The sequence below is a fragment of the Thunnus thynnus genome, chromosome 15 (assembly GCF_963924715.1).
Source record: "Thunnus thynnus chromosome 15, fThuThy2.1, whole genome shotgun sequence".
NCBI classification, from domain to species: domain Eukaryota; kingdom Metazoa; phylum Chordata; class Actinopteri; order Scombriformes; family Scombridae; genus Thunnus; species Thunnus thynnus.
In genome coordinates, this window is record NC_089531.1 from 19,376,243 (window position 1) to 19,395,899 (window position 19,657).

The following is a 19,657-nucleotide window of genomic DNA, read 5'->3' on the forward strand; positions in this document are numbered from 1 at the left end:
CTTCTTCATCTATGATGTTCTATGATGTTCTATGATGTTCTTCATCTATGATGTTCTATGGCAGCTGGGAGTTGCTTTACTGCCATCTTCTGTATGAGTATCACCCTCTCATCTGGCTCTGAGGTTGTTGTTTGTTTCAGCAGTACTGTCTCTCAGGTGCATTTGTTGACACTGTGTAGAGCAGTATCTTTCCATAGTGTGGCTCCCAAGCCAGGATAATTAAACATGGGCCTTCAGTAAGCTCCTGCACCTTAACATCAGCTCTCTAGAAACTCTTTGGAGTCATGAGTATGGACCTTTTTTGCAAACATGAAGAATAGTGGATGTTTTTTTTCCTCATTCTTATGTTGTTACTTTGGTCTTGATGCCACACAAAATGTAGTCAACCAGTCATACTTGAGTGTGTGTCATAATACAACCCTCTGCCAAGGTGCATTCGTCATTTGAGAGAATTATTTACCATGTATATTTACACCACTTAGTACTAGGCCATGTGCACATGCTCTTCATCAGTTTATTTACTGAAAACACAAATTCAATGACAACTACATTTGTATCTAAAAATGCATTCATCTGATCCTTTGTGCTGGTATGAAGTAGAAGCATATTGTTAAGAAAAGTGTGGCGCAAACTGCATTTCTAAGTTTAATTACAAATTAAATCAACATTTGCCGAACAATTTGTTAATTTATCAGTCACAGGTATAAATGAGTCCAAAACAACATTCATAAAAAGCTGCTTTTTATTCAACTGGTGCAACACAGTAATAAGACACCAATGCCTGCATTCATACATAAGTATAATGCCATGATTGTGTTGTTCCTAGTCTCCATTACATATGCTAAAAAACAAATGTGACACAGGAACAGGTGTGTAATTTGAATTATATGATGGACCAAGCTAAGTTGGTTTCAAAACAGTGAAACTTCTAAAAGCTCAACAGTGGACTTCAGTTTTATGAGAATGAAATGTATTTTACGAACTGGTCAAAAGAAAAGCATACAGTGATTGTATCAAGTTTAATGAGACTAAAGCAGTCATTATTATAATTGTAAACCTCTATACCTAAAGTATTTTGAGCTTTCATTGCATTGTATGCACCACTGACACCAGATATGAGTCATTATCAAACAGAAAATTCACACAGTGCTTAGTCAAGCTGACATTTATACATGGATCTATATTGTGTTGCCATCTAGCAATTAAAAGTTGCCTACATGGCAAAACAGTTACAGGCAGTTATCTTCAGACAGTAATGACTACAGTAACATATATTTGATAAATAGGAATGACAGTAGACTATGATCAATGACATGATCATGGAACAGCTTGAAAGAAAACCTGAAGGAGTTGTGATGTGGTCAGTTAGTAGCCCAGAGATGTGCAAACTGTGCCCGAAAGGTTCGGACGTCCATACCAAGAACCTGAGAAAGTCAAAAGGGTGTGTGTGTGTGTGTGCTAGCAGCACTACCTGTTAAGAAAAAGTAAACCAGTGTTAAGTATGTTTACTGTTCTGCAAGAACTACTACATACAAAAATACAACTCTGCATAACTTGCTTTTTTCCTTGCTGGTAAAAAAAAAACCAAAACAAAACAAAACAAAAAAAAACTCAACTTGAACATAAGGGACATGACTGAAGCATGAAGCAAAAACTGTACACAAAATATTTGTGCATTTCATTATGAAAACCACTGTAAAATTCGTAGTCACTCTCAATCCAAAGAAGATGAAATTCATTAAGCACCCACAGAACCCGCCCAACATTTTCAATAGACAAAATACTCTCGCCATACGACATTCCACTGACCCTCACTACTCTACGTCTATCCATTTTTACGACATATCTATGGGCTGACGATGCACGTATCAAAATTTTTCTATCATTACAGGTTGTACTTAGCACTATATACTGTACAATACCAATGCCTATCCTTTATACATTCCTTACATTGTCAAACGATCCTTACACAGATTCTATAATCATCTAAAGAGTTGGTGTAATTGGTGTAAGAATATTGTATGCCCCAGCATCTTAAAAATCAAGTAACAACTTGATAAAAACAAGCATATAAGTCAATAAAATTAAAATTAAATACAGAATATTGGTGACACAATTCTGTGCCAAATGTATTCATGTTGAATAGTGCTGGTGGGACTTTTTCCACCTATTGCAAGCCTGTGCATTACTGTATCATTCGGATAGTAAATAATAATTGTATTTCGTAATGATAAAAGAATGATGGCAGACTAAAAGTACGGTATTAACACCAAGTGAGTGGCAGGAACATTTCTATAAGGCTCTTTCATCATCGTCTCAGCACCAGTATCAGCCCAGTATGATAAGTTCCTTGAAGAGTGCTTGACCCCAAATTATTTAGAGTTGCAGAAGCCATTAGAATCCCGCTACTGGTCTGCAGTTACTCAGGACATCCTCAAGGTGGCAGTAATATAATATGTGTAAAACCGGAATGATAAGTCAGACATGGCAGTGAGTGGCTGGCTAGTGATGCCTAATAATGTTTCAATAGGTAGGTATGTACATGAGCGTGCTTATGTCAGCGGCAGTGCACATGCTACATGATCGTGCTTGTACTGTGTATCTGCAACACCGCACACACCCACATTAAGCAAAAAGGCAGGTGAGATCCATGAGGGCCACCCAGGTGAGATCCTGTACGGTCCGGTCCCCCAGTTAAGGAGGCTGTCGTAGGGCTAAACACTGGTCATGAAGTGGCCTCTGCTACATGGCCTCAACAGTTCATCCACCAGTCAATGGAAGTCTCTTTGCATTGTTAACATAGTCAATCATCAACATTTCACAACCTAAAAGCAGCAATTACAATCCATCAGTTCATGGAAGGAGAATAGCTTTTGTGCATTTTGCAGGGGGGGGCGAGTGTGTCGGTGTCCTCTTTCCTGGCACAACTTTTACCCTCTCTTTTTGAGTACTTTCCTAGGGCTTTGTACATTGACCATAAAAAGTAGTCCCACCTTGAGCTTTTTCATGTTTTGTTTTCATGTACAACATTGAATGACAGTGGATTAAGCTTTTTGGATGATCAGAAACTCTTTGTAATGTCCAAGTGAAAACAATTCTCTACAAACTGATTGACGTGAAGCACAAATATAAAACACAAAATGATTAATGTCATAAGTATTAACCTTCTTTACTATGACTAACTGTCAAGTCTGTCAATAGCAGGTCATCCAAAAACTGAATGTCTGTGCGAAAAACGAGGGGGCCAGCATGACCTGTGGATACTGAAGGACGACAACTAACTGAGATGGGAGATACTGCGCCTCCAGCAACAGTTGCCTGTTTGTGTTCCTAGTTGCAGCTTTATGACTGATTGGCAAAGAGAAAGCCACTGTTGAAAAATTTCACATGACATTTCGGCTTGCATTTGCCCGAAGGAATGTGGGAGACTCTAGAAGAAGGTTCCTTGGTTTGATGTGACTAAATCAACCAATTTGATCAATTTATACAGATGTGTTTTCACTGTGACATGTAAGTGTTATCTAATGTCAACAAATTCTAAAAAGCTTAATGCACTTTGATTTAATGCTGTAACAACAATTAAACATAAAAAACACAGAGGAGGGGTTGGCTGAACACTTTTTATAGACAGTGTATGGGATGATTAAGGGTGAAGGAGGACAGTCAGGCAGTCCTCTCCTCCATAGTGGGCTTGTTGCTGGGGATAGGCTGGGCTGCGTACACGCTTCTACTGTGGCTGTCCACACTTTGAAAATAGGGGTGGCTCAGCGCAGCGAAGGCAGATATCCTCCTGGAGGGGTTGAAGGCAAGGAATTGCTGCATGGAGACAAGAGAATGATCGGTTAATGTGTGATTTAAACTGAGGAAACACACACAAAAAAAAAACAGACAAAGGCTCATACTACCCACCAATAAGAGGGCCCGTCCTTGCTCGTCCATGTCTGGAACCAAGTCTTCTATTGGCTTAGGAGGCCGCGGGGTGAAGGCACTCTGTGGTAGGGCCACCTCCTGGGGCCAGTCCTCTGCTGAAGGTACCCCAACAACACTGTGGGGTGATAACAGTCATCAGTGTCTTCACCATCGTCAACTAGTCATCAACTACTAGTGCTGCCTCATCACCATGGTTCAAATCTAACCTAAAAATGATCCTGATTTGTGCATGCCTTTCACACACTTGGGATGCAAAATGGTGCTGATGTTATTCACCCTGGCAGGGCAGTTTAATTTAAGCAGGGAGGCTGTGGATTAATTTTCAGGAAAATATTGTACATGGGATGTCAGTAGCGGTAACAGGAAACAAAAAGTCTATGATACTCACTCAAAAATTTTTCCCAGCTGATCAACATCTGAGTTTCCTCGAAACAGAGGTCTGGGAAAGAGAAAAACCGTACAGTGTGACTTGCTGCTGCTTAAACATTTACATGAGTCAATGCCATAATTGTCAAATTACACAGCATAAAAACCATACATAGATATAGGATGTGGTTGTGATGCATTTTGGTTTAAAGTGTAAAGCATTAATTCTGTCGTTATTGACCTACTTAGGATATGAGCACTGTAAACTGTGGACAACCAGCCCTAAGATATAAGCTTTTGGCTCAAGACAGAGAGGAATGTGTGACTCTGATGTGAACGTTTGAAGTAGCCACACACTCGCAGCTCCATCTCATGTAGTCAGGATTGTGAAGCAGTGTTGGTAGTACCACTGAAGAGTGGAGGGAGGGAGGGATGAGGGGTGAAAAGGAGGGAGGAGAGCGGCGGCAGGGCTGCTGGTGGTTCCTGTGGCTTTGGGCTGTCTTTGGATGCCCGTGGGCGGCCATGCCTGCCCTGGCACCCGCACAAATTCCAGTAGTCATCATCAGCACAAGCCCGCCGGCTGCCGCACGGGACAGAAAAAGCCTATTTATCCCTTGTGTGTGCGTGTCTGTCTGCTTTTGCTCTCTCTGTGTGAATGTGTGTAGGAAAGTGGGAGGGAGAGGCGTGTGAAAGAAAAGTTGGATTATTCTAACAGAGAAAGAAGTATGGGAACTAGATCTTCCTGCTGAAGTTCGTCAAAGGAAATAAGGAGGTGTTGTTGTCAAAGACAGGACCTTCTTCTAACACTAACAATGCCAAGCCTTCTGGGCTAAACACGATTACTTTGCAAAATGTGTTACTACCTTAAATTATGCTGTGAAATACACCAGAGTAAACAGGAAACAACTATCTTTGTGTCATATTGTATTTATTTAAACTGATCAGTCACCAGCAGATGTCAATGTAATGCAGGATATTGTAACATGCTGTAGGTGTGCTTGTATGCATTCTGTATCTAGGCCTCAATACAGTTCAAGTGCACCCCACTTAAATGAAGTCAACAGAGACTGGCCAGCTACCATGTGCTCCCTGTCTTTTCCCACTTGCAGGAAGCTTTGCATAGCTGAACACCCACACTTTCCTACAGACTCAGGCATTGGGAAATTAGTCACACAGGGATATTTTGCACATTTTTACAGTGACAGCAAATGCTGTCACATGCTTCAGTTCGGAAGTGGAAATGAGATACAGAGTTTGTTTCAGTTGTTCACAACTGGCACCCTTAGCCAATGGATGTCTCAGTGTTTCTTTACTCTTGCATCTCTTCTTTAAACATCTGACTATGAAAGAGGACCACATGCAAGTCTTTAAAGGAAAAGTACTGTGCTGAGGTTTTAAAGCCATTTGAGATCAGACCAAACCAGTTCTGACTGTTGCAAAAGAAGAAAAAAATTCACCTACAGCAAAGTCATCGTGCCAAAACAAGTAGGGCTGATAATTCCAAGAGGTCCATTTTTAAACCTGGAGTGGTTTGTTGGAAGGGGATAACTGGATTCACATAGAGCTGGCCACTGCCATGCACACACAGTCAACAGTTGAGTGCAAATGCACATTTACAGATTCTCAAACAAGTACACACAAAAGGAGTGTAGAAATGTACACACACACACGCATAGTTATTTTTTCCCCATTGTGAGATTTTAATGTGCACATACTGTACATATGCACACACACACATTAAAGGGTAGCAGTGAAAGGACTGAGACTGGGTTGGGACAAGCAGCTGAGTCACGCTTCCTTTAGTGCCAACCCTGCTCTGTCCCACATTCCACTGAGACAACCTCTGGAATGTGTGTGTGTGTGTGTGTGTGTGTCTGTGTGTCTGTGTGTCTGTGTGTGCGTGCGTGGTTGCACGTGAGTGTCAATCTGTCTGGGTGGGAAATGGAGAAAGAGAAACAGAGAGTATGTTTGAATGTGGCTTCTTTATATTTCAGCCTACATCAGTTTGGTCACGCAAGTCTGTGTTGGGTTTACTGTCTATATGAGTGTGCGTGTGTGTTTGTGTAAAGCACATACACACATGCACGTGCAAGGTTGTGTCATTGGGGATTTATCAATTGAGTTCCAAACTGTGAGAAAGTCAACACGGATGTGGGGCCCCTCCCGGACCATTAACACAACACGTTCAACCTTTTTCGATTGGAGGAATTTCAACAAGCAGGCGCTCTCTCTTCCCCATTCACTTGATCCATGACTCACCCTGACACTATCCCAGCCATGCAGATGCAGACTTGTATGATATTTGCTCAAATTCCTTTGAACTACAGGTTCCCAACTACACTTGCTACAGTACATAGTCATTACAGGAGGTTTTTTTTACAATGCCATGTTTGACGATGAAAGTGGAAAGCGGAGAGAAGGTGCTTGAGGGGGAAAACCTTTCAAGGTTCATGAGTCATAAGAAAAGGTTGTCACTGCTCAGCGGGGATCACATCTTAAAATGTCAGAAAAAAACCAACACAAAAACCCAAACTTTTGGGTTATGTCATTTACAGTCCTGACAGGGAAATTATCACACTTGAGTAACTGGAACCAGCAAATGTTTGGCATTAATTTTCTGTTAATAGACTACAATCAATTAATTGACTTGTTACTTTAACAACGACTAACTGTGTAGAAGTGATTTCTAAAATGGCTGCATTTATATAGCACTTTTATCCAAAGCGCTTTACAATGTTTCTGCTGCTCACACACTGATGGCGGTAAGCTACCATGCAGGGTGCTGGTGCAACCATCGGGAGCAATTTGGGGTTCAGTATTTTGCCCAAGGACGCTTCTGCATGCAGACAGGAGAAGCAGGTGATTGAACCCCCAACCTTCTGATTAGCGGACGACCCTCTCTACCTCCTGAACCACAGCTGCCTCAAAAAATGATTTACATAAGTACAAAATGTAAAAGTGAATTTTTTTTAGGTTATCAGCTATTGTGATGACCTCCAGTGGGGACGTCAGCTTCATTGTATCTGAGCTGTCAATGATTATAATCTTCAAATTCAACAAACCTGCAAACCAATAAACAGTGTTGTTCTCATCCTCTCTTGTTCTGCACTCCCTCTCAATCATTCTTTCTTTTGCTTTCTTTCACTGCTTCTCCCAGGTGCCCTTTAATCTCTAACAGGTGGCCTTTTAAAAAGCCATCTTAATCACCTTCAGGGAGAGAGACAAACACACAGAGAGAGAGAGAGAGAGAGAGAGAGAGAAAGTGTGTGTGTGTGTGTGTGTGTGTGTGTGTGTATGGCCATCAAAGTGCTCTGCCTATGCCTGAAAGTACCCTCCACTTTCAGGCAGAATTGGACAGGTGCCAGATTGTGAAAACACACATATACACACCAAAGCTTTTTAAAGCTTATTGTGTCAGGGTGAGAGAAGACGTACCCTAACCTAGACAACACACACACAGCTCACTGCTTTCAGGGAAGATAGTATTGTCAACATCAGATTGTGTGTGCTCAAAGGAACACTATGAAACAGAGACAAACCTCTTATGTGCACAATACATAAATGTTACTGTTGATTTGTATTGGTTCTTGGTCATTTGGCAGTAAGATATTTACTTAAATGTGCCACAAATTCTTTTGTGCAGCATTAAAACAGTTACACAGCCATGTAATATACCTCAGGTTTGTGCTGTGTTAACAAATGTATGTGGTCTGAATAGCATTAAACATTTCCACCTTGACCTTGCCAGAAGGATGGCAGAAAGAACATTACAACTGCCATTCAACTCAGTGAAGCAAGGGCTTGACTGAGGTGTTATTTGCAACCTAACTGAATACATTAACAGAGAAATGTTGCACATCAATATCCTTCACGCAACAACAGGGCTCCATTCACAACTCCTGATATGAATTAAATGGATTTTTACAATTCATAATGACACTCTCATATCACATCTTTCTGTACCTAGCTTCACAAACGTCAAAACCATAATTTGGAGCCAAGTAGGTTTAAGGTTAAGTATTGTTTACACTCTTCAAAGCTTATCCTGGTGGATTTCAGATCACGCCTTTACATCCAAAGTAGGGCTGCAAATAATGATTATTATCATTATCAATTCATCTGATTATTTTCTTGATTGATAAAATAGTGAGAAATGCCCATCACAATTTCTTAAAGCCCAAGGAAATAGCACTAAATTTCTTTTTTGGATATAGATATTCAGTTTACTATCACATAAGAAAAAAAATCTCCACAAAAGAGAAGCTGGAATTTGAGAATGAATGCATTTTTGCTTGAAAAGCGACTGAAGGATTAAAATGGTTGTCAGTCTTTCTGTTAAAATGATTCACCAACTTATCATTTCAGCTCTAATCCAACAATTCAGAAAGAAAACAAAACAGTTGAATGACATAGCGGAAAACAAGAAACTGCTCATTGACTACCTGGGAAGATTTACTGAAACTATACAGAGAGAAAATATATCACGTCATCATCTAATGCTGGGTAACCTATGATGAAGATCACAAAATGTGAAACATACTGTGTGGTGAAATGTAATTTCAAGTGTTTTCCTTACATACCTGGCTCACATACTATACTGTATGTCAGTAACGCATTATCCATAGTCCTGTTTTAAAAGCAGGAAACCAAGAATATGAAAACTCTCCCTGTCCTTCACTCTTCCATCTTAATGTATGTGAAAACATTTAAATTACAGATCTGGTCTGGGACGATGAAAAATTGTCACGTGTCATCATTTTTTATAGCAGGCTACCAGATGAAGCTTGAACACATGACTCGATGGAACACGTGTGCACAAGTTGCACTAACACACAGATGCAATAATGATGGACAATTTACAGAGGAAGTTGTTTTGTCTCGATATCACACCGAACAACTGAGGTTACCTAAGGAGTTGTACATGGAAAATACTGAGTGAGAGTCTTTATATTACTATTAGTATTATTATTGTATTAAACTGCGCTTTGTTAAAATTTCCTTGCTTTTTCATTAGTTTGAAAGTCGTTCAAACTATGGCAATGGAGAGTGCTATTTCACAAGTCGCTATTATAATCATACTGAAACCATTAATAGACCCCCTCTGCTCTGTAGCATCTGTATTCATCATGGTTCTCTATTAGTTAATTCAGTTTTTTCCCCCTAATTTATCACTCATTTTCATACCACACTTCTACACAATATCCTCACCCCGTGTCACCCTTTGCCACTACTGTAGAGCCTCTACTTTCCTACTGAGTTGCATTTGCAGAGTGTGGGCCGTTGTATGTGGCGCGTGTGTGCGCATGTTGGGGTGTGAGGACGGTTGGGGAAGGAAGCATAAATTGCAGGCAGGGCTGCTCCTCCTGGCACTCAGCCTCATTTCAGAAAGACTGTTCTTATCTACTCCAGAACACACCACTACAGCTTGGCAAGACCCCAGTTCTCTGTTGATTATAAGAGATAATTCTATACATACAGTATCACATAAATATTAACAATAGATTGATGCTAGGATGAACAGATGTATCCTCGTGCCCTGGAAAAGTCTTTTTTTTCCACTTCCATAAGCAGGCAGTTGAACGGTTTTAGAGAAAACAGTCCGTTATTAGCTTGGCTCTCCAGTGTGTGAAGTTCGTTAGACCACAAACTGACAAATACCTATACCAAGAAGTAGAATCTTGACTTGCATGCTGCAACCACAGCAAGCGGCCTGTCATTACTGTAATGGTTTGATAAGCCAACTGAAATGTGATTGCTCACTGCTCACAACGCATCTGACAGGTGTCATTTGAGGAAAAAGATGACAATTTTAAGAAACACCCAAATAACTGATTCTGTGGAGCGTAACACATAGAAAAGTAACGTTGAGGAATTTTTAGGGTGTCGCCATAAAACCCAACAGTCAGGTGCAACACTAACAGTCTTGCACCCCAAGCTACAGCTCAACATTATGAAGAAAACCAGGTGAAGAAGACTTTATCAACCATTGATCTTGTACATCTCTTCACATTGAAATACTCTGTATAAGCATCCATGCAAACAGTAAAACTCCACTTCATGGGAAAGAAATGTTAGCAGATGACTTTTAGTGATACTATCTCCATGTTGAGACCTGGTCACAAGGATATGAGCATGTGAATATACATTTATACATTATGTACACATCCCTGTAGATCAATGATTATAATCTGTTTGAACAGTAAATGTGGTAAATCCATCTGTAGAGGAGACTGTTTTGCACTGCATTATCCCAAATGGCTCCTAATCCATATTACTGTAGCCTGACCAGTGACACTAGTGACATAATGGAGAGTAAACTTGACCTCAGTTTGACACTATTACTATGGTGTATACTACAGTTTCACTTCTTTACTTTAATTCTTGCACTTCATTTTCTTCTTCAGTTCACTTTTACGTGACAATGTTCACTAGTGGACATTGGAGCCCTGCAGTGTGCGAGCTGTTGACATTTGGTCACTGTCAGCCTAGCATGTGCCCTCTTCAGTTTGGATGCATGCATACTCCTTACTTGTGTGAATAGTGGTAACCCAGTTCCAGACCTCTGAATTGCTGCCCATATCTCAGATTTTTTTTCTATGATTCAAACAGGTCTGGTGTTATGCTCACTGACTCTTGTTCCCCCTGGTTGGGAAACCAATCGAGCCCATATGAACCTTTCAGGTATGATTAAAAATGGCAACGCCATTGTCCTGTGCCAGATCTAGAAAAGCAATAGAAAAAAAAACCCTATACAGGTTGTTAGAAGAATAACAACTGTTAAATCAACTTTTTTTCTCCAATCTAATTCCAAAGTAAATTACATTTATTGGTTAGGGCAAATAAAAAGCCTCTCCCAAACAGAAAAGAGCTAACATCAATCTTGGAAGCCATCAGCGACAATTTAGCCTTTGGGGGCAATGGCCAATATTTTAGCAGATATCCAGATAACAGATATCCAGGCCAAGACTTCCTCTTCTGTGCGCCAGTCCTCATTTACAGTCCGATTAGCAATTTGAGATGGTCCAGATGACATTTCGGCTAATCTCTATAAACAGATATATGCATATGAATGCAGATATATTTTTAAAAAAAGCTTCCTGTACCAAAATCTTGTCCCATTGCCTACAGATTCTGCATTCATGTGCAGATATCTGTTTATAGTTTATAGAGATTAGGCTAACTTTAATGCATCAAACTGACTTTAATCAAACAAAATGGCAAGAGTAGTGGTGTTTTAAGAGTTTGGTATCAAATGTGACTGGAGTTGCTGATGTGAGATATTTGGGCCAGATTTTTAACTCCACGTGTCGACATGTCATTTCTTCTTCCTCCTCTCCTGCTTTATAAATAATCAGCACTAAATAACACTGACAGTCATCCCACTACTTATTTACACAGTATGAAGAATAACTTCAGCAGGGTCTGTGTTCTCTCCAGCTCTCACCTTCTCCTAAACATCTCAGCGAAGATGCAGCCGACACTCCACAGGTCCACCGGTGTGGCGTAACTGGACTGGAGCAGCACCTCTGGGGCTCGGTACCACAGTGTCACCACCTAGAGCGCACACACAGCAAAAAAATCCATTAAGACTATATGGTAATAACGTACATAGAAAGACAGAGAAACAAATCAATCCCAATTTATAAAGTGTAGTTTCACCTGCCAGCAGCACAAAGTAAAAGTCATCATTCAAGGGGTGCTAACTCTCTCACACACACTCTCACACACACAGGGTTAATACTTCTCTGCCCCCATCTTAGGCTTACGTAAGACATGAAATCATATCTGGCAGGACATGTCTCCCTGCTCCCGTTTTGGTGTACCCACATCACACAATCTTTCCACGGCAATCCACCAGGGACACATAATACAGTATATGCATGTAAATGTGCGTTCATGCAGCGGTACCCTTAACAATGGTTAAAAATATTTCACCGGACTGAACCAGGCAGATGTCTTCCATGTGTGAAGTGATAACGGGTTGACTTCAACTGATATTAACCACCACACACAACCCTCACCCTCCTGCCAAAATATAGAAAAAACAAACAAAAAACAAACACTTCCCCTCTTGCATCAAGTAACCCTGCACCCACCTGAGGTATAACAGCAGCCATTTTGTGCCACTTTACACTAAGCATGGTTTCCAAATTCGTCCCTGACGCTATTGGGAGCTCTGAGTGTGTGTGCAGCCATAGCCTGCAGGAAAGCAGCAGCATTGTTAACAGCTACAGTAGGGAAGGCCTCCAGACAAAACTCAGTGACCCCTAGCAAGAGAGTGGAATGGTTCCAGGTGCTTTCCTAAACTCCAGATTTTTCCAACAGCTTTTGGCTGCAGTTCCCCCCTCAGGCACTGCAGAGTGCTTATCGGGATCTTAAGAGTCTGAGGCGAATGTTTGTAAGCAAAAAGAGTGCGGTGTCACCTAGATATCTTTATTAGCTGGCTTGGACTCTCTGTGGGAGTAGAAGGAAATGATACCGTGGGCTTTTAGATGCTGTCCACGTGCCTGTACGGGTATTATGAGAGCCATGATCTTGAAAGGATGTTGATAGCCAAATACGGACTATTAAAGAGTGGATCAGGTCGCTGCTTATGTGCTCAAGCGCCCCCTGAAAAGTTACTTTGAGTCAGCAGTCAAGCAACTTTATGGTTTATAGACTTTTGGACAGGATTTATTTTGCTAGGAAAGGTTGGATGATTTCAGTATCAGATGCTATGATCATTTGCTTCCAGTACTTCAGTAAGCGCACATGTTGGGCCTTCAATAATTTAAATTCCTATCAGGAAATACAAGTTGTTGTTTTGGGACAACGATGTCTGTTGGCCTGTTCGGTCAGTCCACGATGGATTGCTATAAAAGTTTGTACACTCGGGGTCCCCAGAGAATGAATCCTATTTACTGACTTCTGCTTTTCACTCTAGTCCCACCATGAGGTTGACCTTTGTGATTCAGAATAAAATATCTATTAATAATTGGATGGCTTGCCAAACTACAGATATTCATGGTCCCTAGAGGATATTTCTAATGACTTTGTTGATGCCCTGAACTTTCACAATTATCACGTCAACATTTTAATTAATTACTCCAATACTTTGGTGTGTAACCAAATATATGTAAAACTAATTACATTTCAAATCAACCTCAGCTGTACTGCAGCTGTTTAATGCCAATTGGCAAAAACTAAGATGGTGCACCTGTTAAATGTTAGCATGCTGATGTTAGCATTTACCTCAAAGCACTGCTGTGTCTAAGTACAGCCTCAGGGAGCTACCGGCATGGCTTTAAACTCTTTTTGTATGAAAACTTACTGAATTTTACCACTCCTTTTCTTATTGTAAATTGTCAATTCGGAAAGAGTCATTCAAGTAGTTTGCAACTTTATGTGCTAATAATTTAACAGTAATCAACTTATAGTTAATATAATATAAAAAATAGATGATAATAATAATAATAATAATAATAATAATAATAATATATTTGATAAGGTGACTCATGCTCAATATCCCCACCTAGTTATAGAACCACATCCTGCAAAGGCAATGGCTAAAAATGAGTCATTAATTTAGTCACAGGGGAAATATTTTTTTACCCACAATCCAATTGGGGTTTTATTTATAACTGCAGCATGAGGGGGAATCCTAGATTGATGAGGCAAACATACTAACTGACCAAACATTACCCCGCGCTGGAATTTTTTTGAGGCAGTCAACAGAGACTGATAAGAGGAATAAAAAGTTCGGTCACATTTTTTTCTTCTAAACTGAATGACACTATTAATAGAGCTGGGGGCTGCATTTTGCAGATGTGTGATACTTTCTCATCTCCTGCTTCCTGCTTCAGTGGAAATAGGGAGGAAGTTGAGGCTGAGAAGTGGTGGCTGAGTCACGTGAACAAAAATTAGACATGTACTGAGAATGAACAGACTGCTAGGGTCATTGAAAATTTTTAGAACAGTGAAACCTCAAAGAAAAGCATGAATGGAAGTTGCACAGTTGCACATAATGTCAGACAACAAAATGTCATTGATGGGGTTTTTTTTACATTAGAAAATTCAAGACTACATTGCTCTAATTTTTAGGATTTTTTTAAACAAATTTTAACTTTAAGTTCTTTGCAAGTCATCTTCATATCTCAATTGTCCTCCTACCAACCAAGAAATTGCATTACTAAAGCCATCAAACACTCAGCTTTTTCTAAAATACACACAGATCTTGTTCTAAAATCTGAATGGGTGCATAAGTGACCCAATCAACATCTTCCTGTTAGTCTTGCAGCTGCGGCCTCAAATGCGTGACTTAAGTTTACTGCATGAAATTTGTAGCTCTGCAGAGTGAAAAGTTGGGGCTTGTACAAGCACATAGCCACATAGAACCTTCTAGGAAGAACCACAGACCTAGAGCTCGGGGTATATCCGCCTCAGTGCAACACAGTTATTCGAAAACCTGGCCACAACTGCAGATACAGGCATATATATCCCCCACGCACACACACGCACTCACACACACCGGAAGATAGATGTAACTACTGCCGCTGACTACTTGCACTGCAATATATCATTCTTGTAACAGTATATCTATGGCAACATGGTCTTTCATTCTGCTTCTGCACTGATAGATGAGGCTGGCATCATTCTATATCGTTCTTATTCTTAGCAAATCAAATGAAGAGGCCAAAGCCAAAAATTTTGTCTGTCTCTCAATATTTTCCCGACTTCCCCACTCTGACTGTGGCACTCAGATGCAAGACCCTTTGTGAACTGTTTTGATGACGGTTGTGTCTTCAGTAGGATCAAATATATACAGTAGTTTAATATAAAAAAGGCAGAGAAATTTCCTAAACATTTTTCTAGACATTGTAGTTTTTAGCCGATACTTAAACCTGCTCTGCAGAACTTTTACATATAAATGAACGTCCATTACATTCAAGCCCCTGCCAAACGAGTTCATACAATGCTGATTAAGCCCATCACCAAATAAATCTCTGTATTTCACAATATATCAGAGTTTTAATCTGGTGTCGGGTTTGACGCTCCCGCGCTGGCCCGATGAATACATGAATGCAGACTTCCAACGGCCGAGGCGGCTAACTGCCGGGTAGCTCTCTGCTAACTTGAAGAGGAATTAAATAATTTAATCATGCGGTTCTTCTAGACTTCCCATGTTATTGGACCGAATGGATCAAATTCTGATGGTGAAATGAGTCATTTCGCAAGGGTTGTGTGATGCTCAAAACAATTTATCCACTGTTTTACAACCGCAACAGTCACGATGGAGTAGGCTAAGCCAGAGCCTGTGACATAAGCACGTGTTGACAGTATTTATTGTAATTACCCTCGCGGCCAGAAGGGGGAGACAAAAGTCCTGCACACCAGCTTTTAACAGGAGTAAATGGTGCATTTGTAAGTACACTTTAAAGTCCCCTACTTAGCATTTATAACCAGTATATAAACGGTTACTTGATTCTTTATGACACATTATAATGTAAGCAGATTTAAGTGTTTATTAATGTATTTGTCAAAAACTATAACTCCTGTGGGCATACATAAGTGAATCCTGAAATATAAATAGATAATGAATAACAATATAGTAAAACACAGTTGAAATAATAAAAAATAGGTCTCCATAGGAGAAGTTATAGGCCAATTGTTGACAAATACTGTATATTAATGAACATTTAATATAATAACAATATCTGCTTACAACGATGTTATAGTGTTATGAACAATTTATTAAATGTGCACACGAGGGTAACAAATTACTTGTTACAGTAACAAAGTTGATTTTTTGTGTACTTATACTTAAATGTTTTTCAAAAACTGTAACTTTTACTTAAAGGGGCAGTGTGAATTCATTGGCATTTAGTGGAATGGACTTGGCAGAAACTGAACATAATATTCGAAAGTATGTTTTAATTAGTGTATTGTAGTGCAACCTCACCGCTTTATGCAAGCTGCAAAAATAACTGTCTGGTACTTTACTAAATTCTTCTGTATTTGCCACTTTTATTTTAACAACTTCATTAAAAATCAAATGCTAAATATGGTAGAGGACTGAACTATTTTACTGGCCATCCTTCAGTCTGAGACAAACACACACACGGGATGGCTACTTCCCCTGATCTTCCAGCTACAAGAAACTCAGAAAAATGGAAGCTCCCTCCAAGATGTGTCTGCCACTCATCAGAGCCATTCAGGATGGTGTCCAAAAGCGCTTTGGTGGGATGACAGAAGACCCTGAGCTAATACCTGCACGCAGCAATCCTGCCAAGGTTCAAGACCATTTGGACTGAGAAAGCTGATGTCATAGAGGCAGGTAAGTGCACATTAAGAGTAGGCATGCAAGAGTAAGCATCAATGTGTATCAATATACCGGTACATTTTCCCAATGATAAATGATATATATTGTTAAACATGAAATAGACACTATAAACTTGTAGACAAACAAGAACTCGTTGTATATCCTCATAATAGTATTTCTAATAATAATAAAACAATGGAAACAAAATGTTTTTGTTGTGTCAACATATTGACCACTTGCACCTTTACACAATGCTAAGAAAGACCATGCATTGCTTTGTTTTACCCAATAATTAATCTCGCTGTGGCGGACTGCGCATGTGGTTACGCTGTGCCCTTGTGGCCAGTACATTACACTACAAAAATAAATAGCGGCAAGTAGGTTTTACTGTAATTTTAATACAGAACTGCCCCAAATTTCAAAATATAATAAAAAGCCAATTGATAATAGATGTATTTAAGTTTTATTGCGTCATCATAGGCATCATGATTTTGTCTACAGAAGAACAGAAGAATTATGTTGCACCATAATTGCATCATTGTATTTGTCAGAGCTGCTCAATACAGTATGTGGATGTTTTGTGTTTATTTGTTGTTATACAGGTTTAGCCTACGTGAAAACTTTCCTTGAGCAAACGACACAGGATGACATGGAACAAGTTGGGCAGCATTCATTGGATGAAGATGATTTCTTCTCATCGATGTAATCCAGAAGGTCACGGAATTACAGGGGAGCTTGATGGGTATCTTGCTTGTGTCTCAGACAAGGTGGACCTACTAAACTCATTTCCATACATCAAAAAACTGTCCTGAAAACTCAACACCGGCCTGCCTGCATCTGCTGCCTGTGAGCGTCTGTTCAGCTGTGCTAGACTGATCTTCACTGCAGAGCAAGCAAGATTGAACTGTACTAACTTTGAAAACCAGCTCCTGCTCAAACTGAACAGCAGTACTGCAAACTTGTATGTGGTTACATATTGTGCAGTTTGTATATGGTTACATATTGTAGCATATTGTAGCACTGGTGGCCAGTGTTTTCCTCATTCTATGTTCTGACTAAGAAGGGACATGTTTAAATGGTTTTTGATTCAATTCCTCTTTTTTCCAAGCCTTTCACCGCTAGTGCTTTATTAAAGTGGACATGTTTTTATACTTTGTTTTATATCATTTATCATTTATTTTTTATTTCAATTTGTATTTATTTCATATTTATTTATTTATCTATTTATTTATTTATTTAACTTTGTATTAATGCACTTTATTTTATATCTTTTTATTCCATTTAAAGGTCCATTAAGGTGATCTGAAATTGAACATGTTATATACAGTGCATGCTCTTGCCTGGTCTGCACTGCCTGGGGAATGTCCTCGAGGACAATCTATCTGCACCTCGCCAACCATGCAGTTAAAAGAAAAAGTAACTGAGTAACTTTTACTCAAAGTACATTTTAAACAAGTTATGTTTTTACTTTTATTGGAGTGGATTTTTACACATTCACTCACAAGTAATTTTACTTTAGTACAGTTTCACCATAGTAAAAGTACTTTTACTTGAGTAAAATAATTTAGTACTCTTTATACCTCTGAATGTGTAAATACTGCTTATAAATGCTAAATAGTTAACTTTCACTTTTTAAGCATTGCTGTTGATCATTTAATTGTTGGTTTCATTCTTTCCATTGGAACTGTTGACATTAAGAATCTTATATAAACCAAACCTGATCGGATGACATTTACGGTAGTTCATTTCTAGCATTCAGCCATAGTGCTGTGTCAAATGTCCTTGTTGCCCTATAACTGCGGCTGTCTGTAAGTGAGTGAGTGAGTGAGTGATGAAGTTACACCATTAGTTGGCCGGCCCAGAGTTGGAGTTTTCCCATTGGTCGTTACTCTTTAAAAATGAATTGGTGCCAGATGATGGAAGCGGAGGACAGCAGCGTGATGCAGAGTGACTGTGTTTCCAGCTCTGAACTCTGACGCTTTCAACTCCAGAGTTAAATGCAGCGCAGTCAGTTAAACTCTTGCTTAAATAGATGCATACCAGCATCTCTGCTGTCTCCCCCTCTACCGTCCAGTGTGATCAACTCTCCGGCTGGCAGCGCTATCAGCAGCCAGCAGGAGAGACGCGGCTGCTCTGCAGGTGCGCTTGATTTGACTGAAACTGCAGTAACTTGGCGGGGATAAGCCTTCTGAATTCGCACCCGAAATGCTCAAAACTTTCATTTACAATTTCCACCACAGCCTACGTGATCATCAACTGGGAAAGAGGCAAAAATAAGGCACATAGAGGCATGAGGGAGAGCACAGAGTAAAGCACCGCAAGTAACCATCACTCTGACAAAAGGAGAGTATTCTTCTTAGAACTGCGTTTATAACCTTTTCTCGACTCAAACATAGCTAACCATGTCATGTGATATACTATTTCAGTACACTTTACCAGCAAATATTACTGGGACCACTATAGAAAATTGTAGATGAATATTTAATATTCAGGAATTCACATTATAGACACTACCACTGACTATCCCTGCAACAAATTGGCCACAATTTCACACACTGATCATACACAGTCCAGCCATATACTAGGTTTTGACCTCGTCTTGTTTTCGTCGAGTTTTAGTTGACTAAAAGTCTGGGCATTTTAGTCTTACCTTAGTCAAAGAAAACCATCAACTATTTATGTATAGTTTTAGTCAATGAAAACTGTTGACATTTTAGTAATTTTTAGCCATCAGACTGAACATTTCAGTCAATGTAGTCGAGCCGAAACCAAAATTTTTTGTCATATTAGTCAAACTTATTTCACATAAGATTGTATCTTATCATTATCTGATGAAAAATGGGTTGAATGATTAAGAATGCAGCTTTGCAGAGTGTCTGGTCTGATGGTATCAATTTAAGGAATACATCCAAACATGGAACATGTTCTGATTTGCCTTTTTATTTTGAACCCTCATGATTCAACAACTGGGGCCAAATACTCTCTTTAAAACTGTTAAAAAACAATGAGAGCTGTACAGCCAATAAAACTAAGTACATGACAAACTGACCATTCTGTTCTGAA

At 39.6% G+C, this 19,657-nt stretch overlaps 1 protein-coding gene across 1 annotated transcript in view; it reads right to left on the reverse strand.

Moving 5' to 3' along the window:
• Positions 1-724: 724 nt before the first annotated feature.
• Positions 725-19,657, reverse strand: part of cdk6 (cyclin dependent kinase 6) — a 41,250-nt gene continuing 22,317 nt past the window's right edge. The window contains exons 5-8 of the mRNA XM_067611203.1: positions 11,741-11,850; positions 4,319-4,369; positions 3,910-4,045; positions 725-3,816 (exon numbers count right to left, since the gene is read on the reverse strand). Of these exons, the coding sequence (XP_067467304.1) occupies positions 3,664-3,816; positions 3,910-4,045; positions 4,319-4,369; positions 11,741-11,850 (450 nt within the window). The 3' untranslated portion in view covers positions 725-3,663. The remainder of the gene's footprint in view (positions 3,817-3,909; positions 4,046-4,318; positions 4,370-11,740; positions 11,851-19,657) is intronic.